The sequence below is a fragment of the Montipora foliosa genome, chromosome 12, assembly GCF_036669935.1.
Source record: "Montipora foliosa isolate CH-2021 chromosome 12, ASM3666993v2, whole genome shotgun sequence".
Lineage (NCBI taxonomy): Eukaryota > Metazoa > Cnidaria > Anthozoa > Scleractinia > Acroporidae > Montipora > Montipora foliosa.
The window spans coordinates 11,082,406-11,103,379 of NC_090880.1; the positions used below are offsets into that span (position 1 = coordinate 11,082,406).

At 38.7% G+C, this 20,974-nt stretch overlaps 3 protein-coding genes and 1 pseudogene across 13 annotated transcripts in view; 2 read left to right on the top strand and 2 right to left on the bottom strand.

Moving 5' to 3' along the window:
• LOC137980717 (uncharacterized) overlaps positions 1 to 324 on the bottom strand; it is a 4,669-nt pseudogene extending 4,345 nt beyond the window's left edge.
• The window catches only part of LOC137978968 (uncharacterized), a 21,008-nt gene extending 9,036 nt beyond the window's left edge, over positions 1 to 11,972 (top strand). For 5 of the 11 annotated variants that reach the window (XM_068826091.1, XM_068826093.1, XM_068826094.1 and 2 more), the window contains 8 exons: positions 856 to 1,059; positions 1,429 to 1,549; positions 2,318 to 2,379; positions 3,021 to 3,143; positions 3,869 to 3,935; positions 8,209 to 8,290; positions 9,127 to 9,228; positions 9,716 to 11,972. In XM_068826091.1, coding sequence (XP_068682192.1) covers positions 889 to 1,059; positions 1,429 to 1,549; positions 2,318 to 2,379; positions 3,021 to 3,143; positions 3,869 to 3,935; positions 8,209 to 8,290; positions 9,127 to 9,228; positions 9,716 to 9,803 — 816 coding nt within the window. In that variant the 5' untranslated portion in view covers positions 856 to 888 and the 3' untranslated portion in view covers positions 9,804 to 11,972. The other 6 variants (XM_068826092.1, XM_068826096.1, XM_068826099.1 and 3 more) reach the window with 3 other exon arrangements.
• A 4,257-nt stretch (positions 11,973 to 16,229) lies between these two features.
• Positions 16,230 to 19,251, bottom strand: LOC137980718 (cytochrome c oxidase assembly factor 6 homolog). Its single transcript, XM_068828148.1, has 2 exons — positions 19,081 to 19,251; positions 16,230 to 16,462 (listed from the first exon to the last, which is right to left on the bottom strand). The coding sequence occupies exons 1-2, from the start codon at positions 19,222 to 19,224 to the stop codon at positions 16,367 to 16,369; spliced, it is 240 nt and encodes a 79-aa protein (XP_068684249.1). The 5' UTR covers positions 19,225 to 19,251; the 3' UTR covers positions 16,230 to 16,366.
• Positions 19,252 to 19,296: 45 nt separating this feature from the next.
• LOC137979570 (centrosomal protein CCDC61-like) overlaps positions 19,297 to 20,974 on the top strand; it is a 49,181-nt gene continuing 47,503 nt past the window's right edge. Inside the window, exon 1 of the mRNA XM_068826855.1 lies at positions 19,297 to 19,665. Within this exon, the coding sequence (XP_068682956.1) occupies positions 19,485 to 19,665 (181 nt within the window). The 5' untranslated portion in view covers positions 19,297 to 19,484. The remainder of the gene's footprint in view (positions 19,666 to 20,974) is intronic.

A 20,974-nucleotide genomic window follows, 5' to 3' on the forward strand; every position in this document is an offset into this window, starting at 1 on the left:
CCACGGCTGCCACCACACCAGTCAACAGAGTAGTCACAACAGGTACACAATCCAAGCAAAAAATTAATGGTGGATCATTGACAATACGAATAACATACCCAGAGCAAAGACATTGGCATTGGGCTGCTGTAATTTTGGACCATGAGGGGCGAGTGGTGGTGAAGGCCCAGCAATGTTTGGCAGAGTGCTTTGATTTGCCAAGCTGTGGTTTTTCAGGAGAGCAATTGTGAGGGTGTCTGAGACATCATTTGTCTCTAATTCATACATGTAATAATGTGGGAAACCTCCTAGTAAGATCGTCTCAAAACATGCCATCACAATCATTTCTGTCTATTTGCACATAATACCCTTCTCAAAGTGCAAATAGGCCATTTCCGAGTTTATGTCTGTATCCTCTTCAAAGCGAGTCTAGGTGCGAAGTTTTTCTTATGAAAATTAGTTTTCATTCATATGTAAAGTAGAACTAATTACCATCACAAAAACTTCGCACTTAGACTCGCTTTGAAGAGGAGGCATACATGAACTCGGAAATGGCCTATTGGATTAGAAGCCACTGGAGACTGATCTGACTGGATAGTTCTTTTCCAAATGTTTTGCAGTGTGGCAAGGTGTTCAATAATAACTTGCAATATTTATTTAAAGTGTTTCCTTATGTGGCATTTTCACATTTACTTAAAAATTGAAAGATAAAAAATGCCACCCCAAACACTTGTGTGGACCTAACTTGATTTTCCGTAACATTTACTTGCAAATGCTATGAAATTTAAGTTCTCAGTAACTCCCAGTTGTTTTCACTTAGGCAAGACAAGTATCACTATTATGTATAAAGAGAGTTTTTAATAACGTCTGTTGCAGCAGTATTTGGAAACTCTGTCAGTAATTCAAGAGATGGGAGCCATATTGGCCAAGAAACTTGTTAACTGGCAGGCTTTACAGGAGAGGTTGGACCTTCAAGCTGTGTATCGACTAACATACCTGTATGAAAATGAGGGGAGACATCCACAACAATGCTCTTACGAGGAGCAATATTTGGAGGTTCACAGGTCAATTACAAAACAGGTTGTTCAGAATAATCATTGTAGTACTCTAAAGTAAATGAAATTATTTAGTACCAATTATAATAATTAAGGAACTACCTTGTGATCTTAAATTGTTACTTTATTTGGCAACAGAAGTTTGCATAGTATTTATCAATCAAACATGATTCAGTATGCAGGATATCCTGTAATACCTCTTACAACAAAACCTAGTTTAAGGGCTGTGCTATGAGCTTAGTTACCTACTGTAGCAAAAAAACACACCTTCAAATTACTGTAGAATACAACCTGCTAATCACTGTACATAAGTAAGAAGTTACTGTAGTGAAATAAGGTATTATTGTCACCAGCATTGCACTGATGTCAAAGCCAAAATTATTTTCAATTTCAGCTGAGAGAGTGTCTTTGCAACCTTCACAAACAGATCCAATGTGACTTCAAGGATCAAAATCTGCATACATTCTCTCTTTCAATGCAGAAGTCCTCTATACCTCATCCCTTGGCAGGAAATGGTATGCAACCTAAACTGCAATAAATTGAAACTAATTTTTTTGTTCATGGGAATTTTCTTCCTGGGGCTGCAGTAGAGAAGGGGGTGGATAAGAAAAAATAACGAAAGGAAGAAAAGCCAAGGAAATCTTTTGTGACTTCAAATGACATCATGAATGCATGGGCAGATTACACTTTTATTTCCACATCAGCAGCTCCTCTTCCTGTTTCTCAGCTTTTGTACCATACCAGGCCTTGGTTGTTCAAAAGGTGGATAACACTATCCACCCGATAAATCACTATCCAGTGGACAAACACTTAGTCTAGCCAAACCAATAATTGAGTTATCCAGTGGATAGCACTATCCAGCCTTCGAACATTACTGGGGCCTGGTGTTTATACATGTATTTAACTTATTGAATATTTTGTTTATAGTCAATGGTGTTTAGTATTAATATTAAATAACTTGAATTATGACACCTTAACTGTGATACTTATACTTAAGCTGTTGTCAGAAGTTTTGCAATATTAGAGTTGTAATGTTTCAGTTATGCTAAATTCTGAGCTATATTGGTTTTGAAAAACTGCTGTCTCATATAATCTTGTAACATGTAAAATGAAATGTATCACTTGCCAATAAATGAGCACAATTGGCTGCAGCATTAATTTAGACAGATCAGGCCCTGAAACTAAATCAGGGCTGATTTCCCTTTATTGAGATGTAACTCAGGTCCCTTAACAGATAATGTCCAGCACATATAATTTAATATTTTGCTGATTTTATCTGCAAGGAGTTTTTCTAAAGGGGAATGCAGTTCCTGGTACTTTTATAACTTTCCATCCTGGGCTAGTGGTAAGTCATTTGATTAATAATGTCAGACTTTCTCATGGGAAAACTAATGCTTTGGGTTTTTACAGGTCTCCATGCTCATCTTTGGAAAGGAATCACTTTGTAGTTTTTAAGTTGTTGCTTTTACATAACTATTAGGTGATCTCCCCTTTCTGTTTGCATTGTTTCCTTGTTGATGTGATGAATAAGAATGTCAAATCATTTGAACCTGCAATCAACTGGAGCAGAAGCATTTAACTAACTACATTACTGCTCCTTGAATGTCAATGGTGCATTTACGGTTCTAATACTCTATGAAATGATGTGACTATGTGACTTCAAGAAAAGGCAATGATGTATTCTCTGAAAATTGCCAAGACCTGCAAAGTAAATTTGGGTTGGATGGACATGTACACTGAAAGTCAAAGGGATTGGTTAGAAAATCCCTATGGAGAAGTGGGGAGGTCACAAATATCATCTACTGTACGCCCACTCAAAAGCTATCCCCCCATTATCTCTTTTCCTCCTGAGATTGAAACTGAGAGATTTTACTCTGTTTTTAATGCTAGATGATTTTACTCGACAATAGCTGCCACTTTAGGGGTGAAAATTGTAAAAAAGAATTACAGGCTTTTTAAAGTGTTTTCCTTTTCAATTGTCTTTAGTATCTGGCCAAGGATGTAAGAAAAATTGCAAACTATCCAGACATCAGTGAAGATAACTGTTTCCTCATGTCTCGCTATGATGGATGTGTGGTTGATGCCAAGGATTTTGATATTGATATTAAGGTACTTATACAGCTGCCGCCAAGTTCTTTTTTGCTGGTGTTTGAGTAAGGCAAGAAACTAATCATTATTCATTGAAACAGTTATTGTGAGTCATTGTGTGAATTGAAACATGGCCTATTTATCATGAGTATCTGGAGCAATATTGAGTTACAAAAACAACTGAGACATTAAAAAGTGCAGGCTCTTGTACACGTAAGCTAAGTACCATATTCACAGAAGGCAAGAAACTGATCAGTATACATTAATTCTTGTGGTTGTTGTCAATTGGAACATATCTTAAGCCATTGACCCCTAGGAGTGAGCTTAAGACTAAATCGAGTTTACTCTGTCTAATACTTGATGGTTTTACCCGTCAATGGTTCAGGTGGTTCAGGAGTCAGTGGGTTAATTAGAACTTACTGAGGAGACTCATTTTGAGACAGAGGGACAATTGATTGAAAAGTGGTAATTAATAAAATGAGTGTTAATGGAGTTTTAAAACATCACCAATTGTGAGTTGTATTGAGCCGCAGTATTCTATGTTGCTTAATTAAATGGATGGCACTAATAATTTTTGATGCATCTAGGTAGCACACCCATGTGAAGAAAGGATAAAGGGAAACCTTAAAATCCTGACTTCCTGGAGCTGTTCAAAATTGTAAACAAAAATAATTTGTGAAAAGTATAGTTAGTTCGGTTAGAAAAAACTGTTAAGTTTTACTGATGGGGCACTCTCTTTTTAGTAGTTACCATCTGGAAAGAGCATCACACATCCATTTGCATTTGGTCACATGATCAACCATCCTCCACCAGGTACATTGACTGCAGTCAGTAGTTTTAAAATCATCAATCTTATTTTTAGTTAATAAGGTTCACACTGTAAGCAGGTTGACAATAAGACTCAGTTTCATGCTACTGCAGTACTCTAGTTTGGACTAATGTATAGCTTAAACATTGCAATTAATAGACTCAACTACATGTATTTTACACCTGTGGCTTGTGTCTTCATCAGAGAGGACTCTTTTATAGCCTGCATAGCAAATGCGTCGTCATGGTGAAAAAGGGAGCAAGAGCTTGAAATGGGAGGGGACTGGGAAGAGATGAGTAGGGAGCACTTGCAACCAAATCCCCCATTTCTCTGTTATGTCCACATGTCATATACTGTAAGTGTCAAAACCTCAGTCAGCTTTTCTTTGCAGTACTTTAGATACAATAAGGATAACAATTTGTATCAATGCACCTTTTGCTGCTCATTGGGTCAAAAGTTGTTTTTACAGTATTATGCATGTCAATAATATGATGTTCTTATTAGCACCAACAAGATGTCACCTTCATTTGCACAAAAGAAACATTCAAGAATAATGTTTTGATAATTGTATACATGTACCGGTACGTTCAAAATAAGGCATTTCTAGACAAGAAACTGTCACTTCGGGTCTTTCAGGTCAGGAGATATGGAAAAGTGGGGGTACAACTCCACCTGCTGTCTTACTTCATTGTGCAGGGTATTGCGTTAGGTCAGGAGTGAAGTCCTTTCATTGTGATGGAATGAATGCGACAGCATCAGGCTTGAGAAGCTAGAAGCAGGTAGCAAGATTTCTGCACACATGTTGGTCATATCAGATGCAAAGTCAAGCCAGCAGTGTGAATGTCTAGGTTGCCCTAGTTAGGGAGAGCGCAGCCAGCTCTGGAATCCCCTTGAAAAGATGGGATAAAGAAAGCTTGTAATGAGCAACCTGGCTTCTTCATCAGGAGCAGCAGGTATCCACCTCAGCAGTGAGAAATGCACTAAAATGAAGTTGACAGTTGCTACTTCCAATTTTTGAACCAGGCTCGACAGCAACAACCAACCTGAGAGACGCACAGCTCTAGCTACAAAAGAATTGGATCTATCTCAAAGTCATTGCCAGTTTGCAAGAAACGAGGCTGCAAGGACAAGGACAAGGACAGTGTAGCTACACCAGCCCAGAAACTAGATATTGGGAACCTGAAGACTTAGGAGAAGCAGCCGAAAAGTTTTTTATGGACCAAAAAGCAATACAATGACTTCAGTGAAAATTGCTGATAAGTCCAACATTAAAGCAAGGTGGAAAGCACACTTATTAAGCAACCTTATCAACAAGCAAGGCACAGCAGACACAAATGCATGTGGCTTGATTCAACAGAGGGAAATCAGAGAAGAGCTTTTTGTACCAGTCACAGAGGAAGAATTGGAGAAGGCTCTAAAGAGTACATGTACCAGATGTGGTAAGGCCCCTGGTCAAGATACTATTCAGGCAGATTTGTGGAGAGAGGGAGACATCCTCTCAAAAAGCCGCTAAAGCTGTGTAATGCATGCAGGGCAACCTTTTGTGTCCCTCAGGAATTCAAAGATGACTAAGTTCAAGAAGAAGGGCCTAAGAAGTGAGTGTGGTAACCATTGTGGCATTGCACTGCTCTCAGCAGATCCTGGCCTAGATTTTTCTGAACTCTATTAAGAAGTACTCAGATGAGGTGCTCCCAGATAGCCAATGTGGGTTCAGAGCAGACAGGTGAATCACTGAACAGATATAATTTTCACCTTACAGAAGAAAAGCATTGAGCAGCACCAATCACTACTATGTAGTATTTGAAGGTCTATCAAAGGCCTTTGGTACTTTGGAAAATGCTTTAAAAAGGTATGGAATTGTATGGCTGTCCAGTTGAAGTGGCACAAATTATGAAGGTCTTCTGTGAGTGCATGATGTGGAAAGTCTCAGTTGGTGGAGGTGTCAGCGAAGGTCGTTTTTGTACCTATGAAAGCTGTAATTTAAACAAATTAAAATACAGTGGAACCTTTGGTTGCAACCACCTCTCTTAAGTGACCACCTTTCCTCAGCGACTACCGGTACTTTTCCAAAATAACAAAAGTTTCCAATAAAATCACTATAACTAGAACCTCTTGTAAGCGACCACCTCTCGTAAGTGACTGCGACCACTTAAAGAGCTACTAGTTTGATATATTTGTTTCGTTTTTAACCTCCTGTAAGTGACCACTTAACAGGTAATAGAGCTAGGCTTCACATTTTTGGAGGTCGCTTATTAATGCGGGAGAATTGACTGTACAAAGAACGATTGCCAAGAAACGCTGTATGTTAGCCCCTACCTTATTCTTGCTCTGTTTTACATCAGTGCTGGAGACAATGGGCGTCAACCTCAAAAAAGTGGTGTATTCAATTCAAGAACAAGGACAGCAAGCTTTTTTACTTTGTCAGCTGGCTGGAAGCTTCAATGAAAACAATAGAGGTGAGCGTGTGAGAGAGAGAGCTTCTCTATGCTGATGACTCTGCTGTAGTGGCAACTGGATGCCTTATGACATTCGTGAGATTATAGATCGCTTCCCCACTGCTTCCACTCGCTTTGGGCTTAAGATTACGAATCAACAACATGCAACAATGTGTTTGAATGGAGCAACCCTGCAGTCATAAGCACTGTGGCAAAGTCACTTAGAGACGAAGGAAGCAAGAGTGTCAAACCTGTGATCAATTTGATGATGTACTGGTGAGAACCAGAGGACGTATGACCACCAGAGGGCTCACACGAGATGTTATCTTGTAACTACAGAACTGACATCCTGTTTCTACTGAGGACTTTGTTGTCAATGCAAAGGCCTCATGGTCCACCAGCACTCTCTCATAAAGTTTATAATTGTTATCTTACATTGATTTACGATGGTGCTCCATCTCACTGTAACCTGGCCATTCGCATTCCCATCCCAGATGAAATCAAAACAGCCATCGGCCATCCTAAGATAATGGAACAAATAAATTATTGCACTCAGCTGTTGCTGCAAACCTGACAATGAAATATTGGTACCATCATGGCAGCTAAATGTAGACAATACAAAAGATGTTTGCATGAAACAATACAAACGCCTTTTCCACGATGCCTCAATATTGTGGCAATTGAGGAATAAATGGTTCAGTACATTTGAGATTCTTTCTTTGATAAATGAATGATTATTATTATACTTCTTATGTTTGTGCTATCACACTTAAAGATTGTACCTTCATGGAAATGGATGTTAAAGTGCAATTAAGTGTTTTTTCAAATGCAAATCACGCATATGCCAAATACATTTTTTGATTGTAGGCATGTGTAAGCAAATCATGACCTGCTGCCAACTGAGTGGCTTCATTGCTCAGTTGGCAGAGCATTGCACTGCATCGCAGAGATCATGGGTTCGAATCCCATTAAAATCACCGAAATATTTCAGGTATCTATAAAAGGCAATTGCTTAAATTGTCCAGATAAGTGGAAGGATCACTTCTCTATTAACCCGCACTTCAAATACTGGTATATACATTTCTTTGCAATTGACTGCCCTTTTTGCATGAAAGATATTCATTTGAATGAAGATGAAAATACAGTGAATGTTTATCAAAGCTATATATTGCTTGTTGGTTAATGCTGAGTGGCCACTTAATTATTTTACTCTAACGGCTGACTATTTTGCTTGTCAGTGGTCGGTTTAGTTTAAATTATTGGCTTTGTTGCAAAAGTACATAATTATATGCATGAGTTACATTGAAGCAAAGATATAAAAATAAAGAAATAGGATAATTAACAATAATGACACATGAAAAAAAAACAAAAAAACAAAAAACTAATGACAAGGTGCGACAGGGGAAAGAAACAGAATGTTTGTTCCAATTGACACCTAACCCCCTTGCGCCTTTAAGGGTTAATGAAATAAATAACTTCACAAATAAATGGGTATTTTCTGTAAATGAACAGCAAAAGGTGGAATAAACATTTATTATACAGTGAGCTGAACCAGAAACCCATAAGGGTTGAAACGTGTAATGGGCGTTCACAGCTTCCAAATATTCAGTGCTAAGTACCATATTTGGAAACCCCTCGCTCCAGTTAATTTCGCGTGAGAACATTGGTGGTGTTGCGTCACGGTGTTCTTACGAACTGATTGGTTGAATGTTTAACTCTTGTTGTTCCAAATATGGTACTTGGCAAATTGAATATTCAGAAGCTTGTTTCCCAGCACACAAGGGGCCGTTACATGTTTCAACCCTTATGGGTTTCTGGCTGAACTTAATTTTTTTCTTTTCAGGTACCAAACCAAACATAATGCCATTTAATTATGATGTTATGGGAAACTTTCCATCTGATTTGAGATATCTTCTACCAAATAGGTGGAGTTGTATTCTTCTTAAATACGGTACTGTCTATGTAATTTAGGTGTAGACCACAAGCAGTTGTCCTTCTTTCCTCAGAGCCACACAAAATCATGCATTTATGCTAATCAAGGGGGAAATGAGGAGGCTTGCAGCCATCGCTGCTTGTGAGTGATGTAATTCTCTGCTATTCGCAAGCACTCCACTATCTCTAGGAAAAATAAGAGACTGCTTGCTGCTTGCTAATTTAGGTGAAGTTTACAAATGAAGACAGTGCTGGCCAGGGGTCCCCAGGTATGGGCTCACACATGGGTGGAGGCCCCAAGTGCATCTTTTTGACATTTGTCGACATGCCTACCAGTAATTTATATTATTGTGAATCATTCACTATAAATTATTTTGCTTGCCACAAAATCTCTCCTTTCCTCTCTGATTAGTATGCGTTTTGTTTTTTTCAATGACTTTTTGGTTTAGTGTGTCAGTGCCATTGTGTTTACCACAATGTAGTTTCAATAGCCCACTTTCAAATTTATGTTAAAATTCAGTCCTAAACAAAAGGCATCAACTCGAGGCTCTTGGGAATAAATATAAGGATTTGTATGAGTTTATTCCTCAGAGCCTTCAGATGATGCCTTTTGTTTTGGACTGAATTTTAATAAAATTATATCGAAACTGGGCTATTGGTTTTTATGGATACTTGTGCAACTCAGTTGCAATGTAGCACCACAACCCAAAAAGGTACCTTTACTGGCCCTCTTCTTTTGGTTTATCTTGAGTTAAAATAATAGCATTTTATCAGTCGGAAACTCCTCGTCAGGGGATGCTCAAAATGATGATAATAATGTTCGCACTAGGTACTTCAAAGAGCCAGGAATCCTATTCAAAACAGCAGCAGTTATGAGGACAATTGTTTTTGTAGCAACAGAAGACATCCATGATGAAGAACTATTTGTCAAGTAAGCTTTTTGTTTTAGGGGCTGTGTGCAGCACTGCTGCCAGTTCATCCACTTTTTATAACATGTGAGACTTCAGTTGTTCAAAATATAGATATCCAGTGGATATGTAGTCAGTATCTTGCTATTTCTATGATGAGATATTCATTACTTGTTACAAAGATCATACAACATAATTATTTTGTGAGTAGCTGAGTGCAGCGAGGCATGTAAGGTGGATTGGGAGAGAGATTTACTACTCGTTCTTGTTGACAAACACCTTAGTTTTACTTTTGTCTGATTGCCTTACATTGGAAACTGTTCAAACAGCAAGTGGGATTCGAAGCTACCAGGCTTTGTTTCTTGTTTCAGTTGGGTTCAGTCCATTTTTACGACAATCAAAAATATTCTGTTTATCAATAGCAGTCATTCTGTAAATGACTTCAACAATGAATCAAGGGTCTGTAGAAACTTTACTTTATTCAAGTTGCATTTTGTTTCCCTTTTGCAGTTACCGTATGAACCCTTCAAATGAACTACCTGACTGGTATTACCCAGTGGACTTGGAACAAGATAAACGCCGCTGGAATACAGATTAACCAAAGATACTACACCAAAGAAATTTGGAATTTTTGAAAGTTTAAAGGGGCTATGTCATGTTATGTTAGGGTGTTTTGGGGGGAATCTTCAGTTAATCACGAGTTTAAAACTCAAAGTAAATGTGGAATTACTTTTTTTGAGAAAATTATTGTTACATCACAAACAAAATGATTCTGAGAAAAAAACTCCTCTATCCAGGCGATTTCCCATAAACGTGAAAAACCTCGGGCCGACTTTTTTCAAGATTACCCAAATGCAATCAGTTTCAATCTATAATAATACTAATAATAATAATAATAATAATAATAATAATAATAATAATAATAATAATAATAATAATAATAATAATTATCATAATAATAATAATAATCATAATCATAATAACAGTTTATTGAACTCTTTTGCAGTACTTTACTGATGAACTAGTTATAGTACAGTAATCAACTATGTACATTCCTGTATAAACTAAGTAAAAATTGTATACACACATCAACGTATGCATCGTATTTGCTAAAAAATACTTAGAAATACTTAAACGTGAGAAAGTCTTCAGTGCGCTTCGTTCTACAGGTAGTAACGTTTTTTATAAAAGTACAAATGGTCTAATTTGTGCCTGAAAGTGTAAACGCACCTTTAGGTGTGTCAATCATCCGGGAGATTGTTTGTTATTATTGTGAAAAGTATCACTCCCAGTTCAGTTCCCCTGAGGCAGACCTCCCTTGAAGAATTTCCAATCTGATAATACTATTCTAACAACTTGCTGTCTATCTGTTAGCAACGCAGCAATGCAACTGATGAGCACGGGGTGAACTTTTAGTTTCGCAACTCGTTCAATAAATGTTATGGTCAATTAAATCAAAGCCTTTCGAAAAGTCAGCGAAGAAGATCTGGGCTCCCAGATCGGCATAGTCTACTGCATCGAAAGTGGCTTGTAACATGAATATTAGAGCATCTGTTAATGAGTGGCCCTTACACGCAAACCGTCGCGGGTCGATTTTCCCATTAACTGTGGCAGTAACTTATTGCACTTGAATTCCTCCGTGACTTTGACCAATGTGCACGTCAGCGATATCGGGCGGAGAGAGCTCTTGATTTCTCTTCAAGAAATTAACATTATTTATGCCAAAAAAATTTTTCCCGTAGTTGGTCAACCGCAATTTTTTTTATTCCCCTGGGTCTCCCGACACGATTGTTTTCGCTCAGATGGTAATAATTAAATTCCACTGGCTTCAGTAAGTCCAGCCACAAAATATTAGAAGCACAATATCCAGCATCTGTGAGAAAACAGTCGTGTCGGGAGACCCAGGGGAGTAAAAAAATATTGCTTTGACAAACTACGGGAAAAAAATTTATTTGCATAATTAATGTTAATTCCTCTGGCGGCTTGGTAAATACAGTTACGATCGCGAAAAGCGTTTTGTCTTCCAGGAGATTCAAGTTGTCTTTGCGTAATATGTAGATCTAATAGTACACGATATTGTTTTGGTATTGTATATCATTGTAGTGCCATGGTAGAAGTCTTGGGTAAATAGCCCCCTGAGAAGACATGTGGTTACTAGCACATTGGCTTCTAGGCTGACATGTTGATCATTTTCAAGTTGCCTCACAACTCATGGTTAGTTCGCTCGACTCCGGATCGAGTGGTCCGGGTTCGGGTCCTGGCCGGGGACATTGTGTTGTGTTCTTGGTCAAGACACTTTACTCTCACGGTGCCTCTCTGCACCCAGGTGTATAAATGGGTACCGGCGAATTTAATACTGGGGGTAACCCTGCGATGGACTAGCATCCCATCCAGGGGGAGTAAAAATACTCCTAGTCGCTTCATGCTACAGAAACCGTTAGTATCTGGATGGGTGACCTAAAAAATATACCACTTTGAAACAGAAGCATAGGAGCGAAAAGTCAATTTTAACGCTCAAAAATGCGAACTGCGAACTAAGCAAGGTACAGATTTTGTTAGCTTGCTTTATGTAAAACAAATATTGATGCAAAAGAAAATAAATATTGATACACAGTTTTTAGCAAGAGCAGAAGAAAGTTTTGCGAAAACAACCAAATGAGAAATTTTGCGTGACGACTACCGTGGAACTGTGACCATGTTTTGTTTCATTTGTATTGCGGAGAAGGTTTTTACGAAGACAAGTGAACATTAAAATGTGGTTTGAAAATGTGGAGCTAAGCGAGTCTTCAGTGTCTCCAGGAGTTAGCGTATATTCCCCACAAAAGCTCCAATTTCAGTCGGAAATTCTCTTCATTTCGAAAAACAAACTGAGAGCTTCCGGGTGTTCCTTATTTTTTTTACTAATTTCAAACATAAATGAAGGAAAGATGCCAAACATTCTAAAATAACACTACAGGAGAATGACGGCAAAAATTGAAACAAAAATATTTGGAAAAAAAGACACCCCGGCCCAGCGTTTTGGCTACTACGAAGACCATTATTCGTCGCTTTAAGATTCCGCATGTTTATTTTACACCGCCTGTCTTGTTTATCCAATTAGTGTTCCATTCTTGAGCTCCATAATGGTATATTTTGTTTTAAGATCCACCAAGACGCCATTTGGGTTTCAATGACTTCGACGCCATTGCAAGTTAATTAAATATTCTACTGTGTTCCACTACCCTTTCAATGCTAAGAAAATACGCGCAGAAGGTTCTATGCACGAAGACACCACTTAGCAGGGGGGTGACAGGCAAGACTCTTAACGACACGGAAAGAAAAAAAGGAAAAAAAAATTCACCCACTTTCCGACTGGGATTCCCAGTAAATAGCTCGCTTATACCATCACGACTTGGATTTTCTGGCAAAAACGGTTCCGTGTAAACACTTCCAAACCGCATCGATGTTGACGTGGTTTCGTCATGAAACCGTGTCGATATGAAACCGCGTTCGTGTGAACGCTGCCACATTTTTTGGACGACACGACTGAGGGGAGATCCCGGGAAATAAAGAAATTTACGGTTGACAAACTACGGTCTGCCACCCCGGTACGGCTCAGTTTGTTATCGACGGTCGAAGGCGTGGCCAATTTGGTGATAAAGCAACTTCTTCGAAAGCTCTTTTGTTGCAATATTCACAGCCTGGCGTTGCTCGCAGGACTGCTATTGAATTGATGATGGGGTTGAGATGAAACTTCAACCTTTGTCATTTGATTTCGATGTGGAATTGAAATTTTTTTCGCATAATTATCTTCTTAAGCTTTTATCGGGATTCCCATACAAATCCTTATTTTTTTGTCAGCCATGCTCACAATGAGCTTGGGGCGCCTGTGAACCAAGGAGACAAGGCAGGCATGAAATCCCAATCAGCTGCCGGCGCGTGACCTCGTCCATTTTAAGCTGGAACTGACGCCAAACCAGTGAAATTCTGCATCCGGTTGATTAGAGATGTCCCCATACCTTCGCCGAATTTGAGCTTCATCTTTCGAAAATTCACCGAGAAAGGCGAACCTGAAAACCATAATAAAGCTTTCTCAACATGATCGGTGCAAAATTCTCGACCAAAGGCATTTGAGGTATGCAAGTCGATTCAAATCCACCAATCAACGTATCGCGACCGTTGACAATCAAGACCACGATTTGAATCGACACGCGTACCTCAAAATTTCTACCGCACGAGAACAGAAGGGACTGGGTACGATTGGTGTACGGCATGATGGGTATCATGCTGTCAAAAACATGTTAGTTCGTCACGTGGTAAGCCATTCCAGGACTGCATCAGTCTCGTTAACTTTTGGTTTCCTTTTGTGTATCGTTGTTGTTTTGTAACAAGAAACCCTTTAAACCCCGGAGAGTTTGTGGCATTGCATTGGTTCGGGGAGTACGTTTCCAGTTTTTCTTCCTCATAGGGATTTTTGGTCTTTCGTATCCGGCAGTGCCACAGCACGGGTTATCAGGTAGTTCGGTTGTCACGCCTGCCACTGGTGCGAGGCCGAGAGAAACCAATGTAAACCTAAGGGATTGCATTTGTCTGTGTCACAGTGAAGTTGAAATTGCCTTTGGTCGAAATTTTGCACAGATCATGTTGAGAAGCTTTATTATGGTTTTCAGGATCGCCTTTCTCGGTGAATTTTCGAAAGATGAAGCTCAAATTCGGCGAAGGTATGGGGACATCCCTAATCGATCGGATGCTGGTGTTTTAATTACACTGGTTTGGCGTCAGTTCCAGCTTAAATTTGCTGCCTGCCTTGTCTCCTTGGTTAGTTCTACCCGCCGAAGTCAAATCTTCATCTCGCAAAATAGCCCTTAAAACACAGCACGGCGAAAAAAACATGACACATGACTCAGTTAACATTTTCTTCAAACTTTTATTGAACCGTTTGCTTTAAATTCTGCATATTGGAACAAATTGTAGCCACCATATTTTTCATCTGTATTTCTTCTATAAACTAGACCCTCCGTGAGGGTACACTGGGTCGCTTGTGTTTGTAGCCGATATAACGCGCGCTCTGATTAGCTAATTGTGACTGAATTGTAGGGCATTATTCTCCCGTAATGCCCACGGGCCGATTACGGGCTTGCAAAAACAAAGCAAAAGGTAATTAAAAAACCATATAATAAACTACTTACTAACCGAGCTACAACAAGTTGCAGAAATAGTGGAGACACTTCACCTTCTTGGGGCGTTATTAATTTCCCTATTATCTCTCACTCTGCAGCCCCCCCCCTTATCAGTGTTGCTAGCAAGACAAAAAAATGTTGGGAACTTAAGCAGTCAACATTGAAAGGGGGAGAGGGAAGAGGAAGTGGGAAAGATTTAAATTCTAGATACGGCGGGAATTGGAAGCAGGAAAAGGTGCTTGAGCTGTACTAGGGAATATTGGCCCTGGGTCGTTTTTGTACGGACCTCGCACGACCTCGGGCCAGTTAGGGGGAAAAAATACATCATTTTAAAGCTACGAAAATAAGCTTTCCAACAGCATATAACTTATTTACAGACAACTGAAACATTTTATAAAAGCGAAAGTTGAACGAAAAAATTTAAGAAAAATAACAGTAAAATATGTTTTCCAGACGAAATTTGGTAATTTTAGCGTTGATTACGAATTTTTGGATGCAAAACTAAAATTTTCTGCAATTTTTCTGCTTTCTTGGACATAAATTCGACCGAAAACTGATGAGGCACGAATATTTTTAGATTTTTAGTAATAATCGGATTAGCGATCAATGCGTAATGCGATAAAAGTGTCAAATTTGCCGACCCGTTGCTTACGGCAACGGAAGCGATCGCATTACGAATAATTAACCTCTGTTTGCCAAAAACCACCCAAATAACCGATTTTTTGACGGAAAAGTCATCCCAGAGGATAAAACTATTCACTGAAAATGTAATAAAGGTAAATATATTCGAGCGAAAGCGAAAACAAGCGAATATTTTGAGGGAAAACACAATTATGTGAGATCAAAGGAACATGTGGTGAAGACACGCAATTGCATCGCTACGAAAATGTTACCTTTTCAGCGATTTTAACGCTTGAAATCCCATCCAATCCACCTGGTCTAGTCTTTGAATTCACTATTATCGCTGCCCTACGAATCTTCAGTGTTCTACATAACAGCACACTTGGTAAAAGACGGCTCGACGGTCGACAGATTGTTGTCGAAGTCCATTACTCGTCGCTTTTAAGATTCCACCGCCTGTCTTGTTCAGTATCCAATTGATTTGCCATTATTGAGCTTCATAAGGGTATACTTTGTTCAAAGATCCACTAAAACGCCATTCGCGTTACATGACTTTCGACGCCATTGCCGGTTAAGTTAATCGTTCTACTGTGTCCACCAGAGAAATCTACGCATTTCCCACTACCCTCTCGATCCTAAGAAAATACGCGCAGAAGGCTCTATGCACAAAGAAACCACTTCGCAGGGGAGTGACAGGCACGACTTTTACCTACACGGAAAATAAAACGAAGAAATCTACCCATTTTCCGACTGGGATTGCCATACAGTTTAGAGCAAATTTGAGTGTTAAGCAAACCGCCTTCATTCCTGGTAATTTTCCCAACTAGACTTTGGGAGGGGGTGGGGGTTGACAATTACTGTAAAAGGAAAAATAATTTATGAGAAGAATGATCTCAGTTTTCATTGAGTGCAATATCTGGTTGAATTGTGTGACTAGGAAAACTGCTACACCCAAAATTACAAAAAGCGTGCACTACATGTACATGCATAGGTTTTTTGACAGTCTTATTGCAGCATTCCACCTTACTTTTTATTGCACATAGCTAATACACCTCTAGGATGGATGGTTGAGGCTGTACTGACAGTGTCCATCTTGAAGAAGTCTAGTGTCACTTCTCCTTGCAGTCTCTGTTAAATCCACTTACATTATGCTGGTTTTACTCTGGCCACCATCAATTCGCAAATGGTGTAAATTGTCAATAGGAGCCATTACAGCATTAACCGCCTAATCCAAGGCAACAGACTGTTTTCTTTGTAATAAGCACACTGCTCCAAAAGGGATCTTCTCAACACAAAGGACAGCAAAGGAGTCATGATGTTTCTCATTACTTCACTTTTCTTCTATAAATGATTTGGAAATTGCAATGACCCTTTGTTGACTTTATTTCGATGGCTTTTCTTCTGTCGGCTTAAATCCCTCTGTGTTTAGTTTCCTTTTGTATTCATCATAAACTCTTTTCTTTGCAAAGTAATTGACCTAAAATAAAATGTATGCAGGTGACATGGCCACTTTTTTACTAGACATAATTATTAAAGCCAATGATCAGAATTCAAAAAGTTCCTCAGTGGGTGCTTGAAACAAAAAACCATTGAGAAGAACTTATATTAAAAACACATTTACAACACGGTCAATGCAAGCACGTGTACGTAAGTGTTTAAATTAAGCTATAGTCTATGCATGCTCAAATGGATCTATTTATAATTTACATGTATAATTATTATTATTGCGTATACAGATTTTACTCAACAACGGGGACACTCTTCTGTCTGTGCCCATCAATTACTTTATGCGATCAAGTTGATGCTGGACAATTTTAAACCTGTAACACTTACAAGTGACACCCATTACAATTATTATTGTTACTGGTTGCGGGTTCAATTGAGAATCCCATCCAGCCTAAAACCCAATAAATGAAAGGTTTGGATCAATCTTGTGACAGAATCCAGGAAGAAGGATACACTTTGCTCTTTAAACGAAATCTCACTTATACCACAGTTTTCAAAATTCAATCTAAAAAAAGAAGAATCCTGTAAATAGCTAAAACTATGACAAAAATATAATGAATCAAACTTAAGAGATGAAAAACATTCTTCCATTACAGTAAATAGGTTCTCTTACTTAAACAAAAAGGAGAAATAAGGGTGAAATTGTTCATTCAGGACCTGTGTAGATCAGTCATGTGATGAATGCATGTGCTAGAAAAGTAGACTGCACACCAAGGTACTGTACATGACATTGCACCTAGTTACAATACAGGCATCAATAATTTTGTGACCAAAATTTACTGAAGAAACAAATTCCCCATCTAATGCTATGGCACTAAACATGGAGGAAGAGATACACTCCTTGCTTCCATCTCTACCACGAGAAACTCGTTTTATATTGTTTTATTTTGTTTGGTTCACTTTATTTGGTTGTTTTATCCCCTAAATTTGTTGTCTAAGTAAGGCAAGTAAGAATAAATAAACCGGGAGCGCCGCTTTTAGGCTTGGCTAAATGTATACATTATTGCTACATCAAGTATTGGTTCAATAATTATATATAATTATAATATATAGCAATGTGCTGTTAATTTTGTACGCAACTGTGTAAAGTTTTACCAGTAAATACAAACTCACGGCAGAATTTGCTGTGAAATTTAATTTCCTACATTTACATTTTCCTGTGGTACTAAAAATTAATACAATCTGACCTGCAACATTAGCCACCAAGCTATGTACATGTAGCTTTGTTCAGCTGGTAAAGCCATAGTTTACATGTTTCCATTTAGCAGTGTACTGCAGGCTCAGTCACTCACTCGTTTAGCCACCTAGTTGCGAAGTTAACCCTTCCACCACAAAACCGGCTATATTTAGACGATTTTACTTGTCAATGGGAAACCCCCAGGTGTCAATGGGTTAATCACTCACTGAAAAACATGCATGCAACGTTTTCGGACAGCAACCCGAACTGAACCTCTTGTATCCCAGGATAGTCAAGGGGAGCAAGGAAGCATTGCTTCAAGTTGCTGGGTATTCTCTTATATCTTGCAAGTACATCACCTATTGGTACTGTAGTAATTTTTATTTATATACTGACCAAACCCCAGTTGTTGAAAGGCCAGGTAACTTTATCCCGTGGAAAAGTCAAATGCAGGGAATAAACAACAGGGTAACCTGAAAACACTGAGCCCCCTATGGAACGGGTCCAGGGACTGCCTTATGGACCAGTCCACGGACTATCCCTACACCCCCCCTCTATGGACCACCCCAACACAACACAGAAATAAAAATAAATAAAGTAAAAGAAATAACAACTAAAGATTTGACTTACTGGTTACCTGGATAGACCTCTCGTGTCGGGGAAATCAGTCTCGGACTCCGGTACAAGGTATGTAAATCACATATTGAAACACTTCAAATTTTCGGGAGAATGACACGAGTGGTCTATCCAGACAACCGGTAAGTCAAATATTTAGTTGCTATTTACTTTACTTTATTTATTTTTATTTCTATGTTGTTTTGGAGTGGTCCGTAGGGGTAGTGCGTGGACCAGTCCACAAGGTGGTCTGTGGACCCCATAGAGGGTACGGGCTCAGTGTTCTTGGGTCACCCTAAACAACATACATAAAGCTATGAAGGGTTTATATACATGCCTTTACTTACATGTGCTGAGAGTGTGCATATTATGATTCTACGGTCATGTGAGGAAATTCATGTGCTGAAATTTTGCACAAGTGCAAACTGTTGGGCAGTGACGTATCCACCAGACAAGTTATCCCCACTTATAATAATAATAATAATAATAATAATAATAATAATAATAATAATAATAATAATAATAATAATAATAACTTTATTTAACCAGGGAATCCTTATCACTAAAAAGTGGTCCTCTAAAGAGCCGTGCGCATTAACAGTAACAAAGCTAACACCTTTTTAGCTTGTACATTTTGTTTTCCCATTTCAGACCACGTGATGTTACTTTAGGGAACAGTTCTTTCAACTGTCGTCTTATGCACATGCACATGTGTTATGAAAAAACAAAAGCAACATTCCCTTGAGAACATGCATCACGTTATCAGGAAAGTCTAATACGTGTGAAATTCTTCTTACCCACACTGCGGGACAAACACTATCGTAAAGTTCCTTTTCCTTGATGCACGCAGATTCATTATCATTGTTAGAAGAAAGGCAAGCAAAATAATTGTCTCGGGCTACGTGGCATCTTCTTCTTTCTTCTCCTGTTGGAGCCGGCATCACTGAGGAGAGGAGGGAGGAGGAGGGAGGAACGGGCAAACACTTAGTAACCTTCCCTTTTCAATAGAGCGCAGTGCTTGATGGGATCGTAATGGCCGTTAAATTGCCCGCTAAATACGAAACCGACGGATTGATGTTCGTTTTCGGAAACATGACATATAAAAATTGCAACTATCAACCGTTGTTTGAGTAAAAGGAGACAGAACAACGTTCTGGTGTTTTCACTTCCCAGAGACAAATTTCAACCTGTTTATTGCAACATGAATTCTAGCATGAGAACAGCTGAACAGCTGGATCCCACCGTTTTAAGCTCCAGACATGTATTCCGTGGAATAGAGTACGTTGTTACGCTTATGGTTGATAACGACAAAGAAGTATTTAGCCTTGAAATCGAAGACAGGCTTACTTCTGATCAATGGAGAGGACAATTTGACGCTAGATGTAAGTTGACTATAAACTTGTTTTGAAAGTGTACATGATGCAGCCCATTGCTGCCACTCATTAATGCTACCAAATTAAAATGCCAAATGACTGTTCGTAGAAATACATTCTAGGTTAAGAGAACGAGGTCGTATGTTATTCTATGGAGTGACGTTTGTGTCAAAAATACTTATTGTCATACAATGTATATAAAACTTTTTGCTCTTTAAATAAAACATCTTAATAGCTTATACATAAAACTTGCTACAAAATATAAAACTTGTCACGCCATATATAAAACTTGTTGCAGTAAAACTTGTCACGCAATATGCCTATTGGCTATTGGAACCCAGTGCCGTGCCAAAGGGCGAGAATGAGGTGATTCATGAACTTGAGTTTCCAGGATTATAAACTCTTATAAAGTTGTGTGAAACGCTTTGACAAATAACTCAGAAACGCTGTAGTGCACAGACCTGAGAACTGGTGACGTGATAAATTTTTGAAATTATTTGTCTCCTACAGCATTCTAAGTTTTGGGCTTATTTCATGGAATGGTTTTGATTTTATTTTTTTGTTGCGTGACAGTGAAAACGATCTATAGTTAAGGGGCTGTTGACATGTTCATTTTGTCCCTGCTTAACATCAACTGGATGTCTAGGGGGGGAGGGGGTAAGGCTGTGGACGTTAGTGTGGTGCACTTTTTAACAGTAGCAAACTGACACATTCTTTGATCGTGTGTCACAAAATTCAAGAGAAAGAAGGACTAGTTTAATAAGAAAAGAATGTTTACTCTGTCCTTAGCCACCATAAATTCTACATTTTACATTGTGAACTTTTTACTGTATCCTAATAGGCCTCGCCATTTTTCTTTGGCTGATTGAACAACACTTTCCTTTGCAAGATATGTGCAATAAACTTTTCATACTTAGATATAGGGTCTCTGTAGATCAGATATCCTGCGTGTTTAGTTTTTTTCACACTCCTTCAGAACAAGGTTTACAATTAGTTGTTTTGACATCTCGCCTAACAAGGAAGGAAGCTTGCGGCATCAGAGTAGCGAAAGAATAACGCATACATGGCGGGGAAAATAAATAAATAAATATGCATTTATATAGCGCCACCTTCCATTAATTGTCCATGGCGCTTTACAATACTCTAAAACCCTAAACATTAAAATCCTTTTAAAGAATCAAATGCGCAATATAATGTTTCAAAGAAAAAGTAAAAAAGTACAAATCAATTGCATGCTTAAAAAGACAAAATCTTAAGGTTAGCCCTCAAAACTGCCTCTTACATGATGAAAACCTGATCTGAAGTGGTAGTTTATTCC

What these genes read in the sequence shown, in the direction of transcription:
- LOC137980718 (XM_068828148.1), bottom strand. Translation starts at nt 19,224, where the DNA reads ATGCCGGCTCCAACAGGAGAAGAAAGAAGAAGATGCCACGTAGCCCGA. An exon ending in GTGTTTGTCCCGCAGTGTGG is followed by an intron (nt 16,463 to 19,080) that starts GTAAGAAGAATT and finishes ATTTTATTTTAG; the next exon opens with GTCAATTACTTTGCAAAGAA.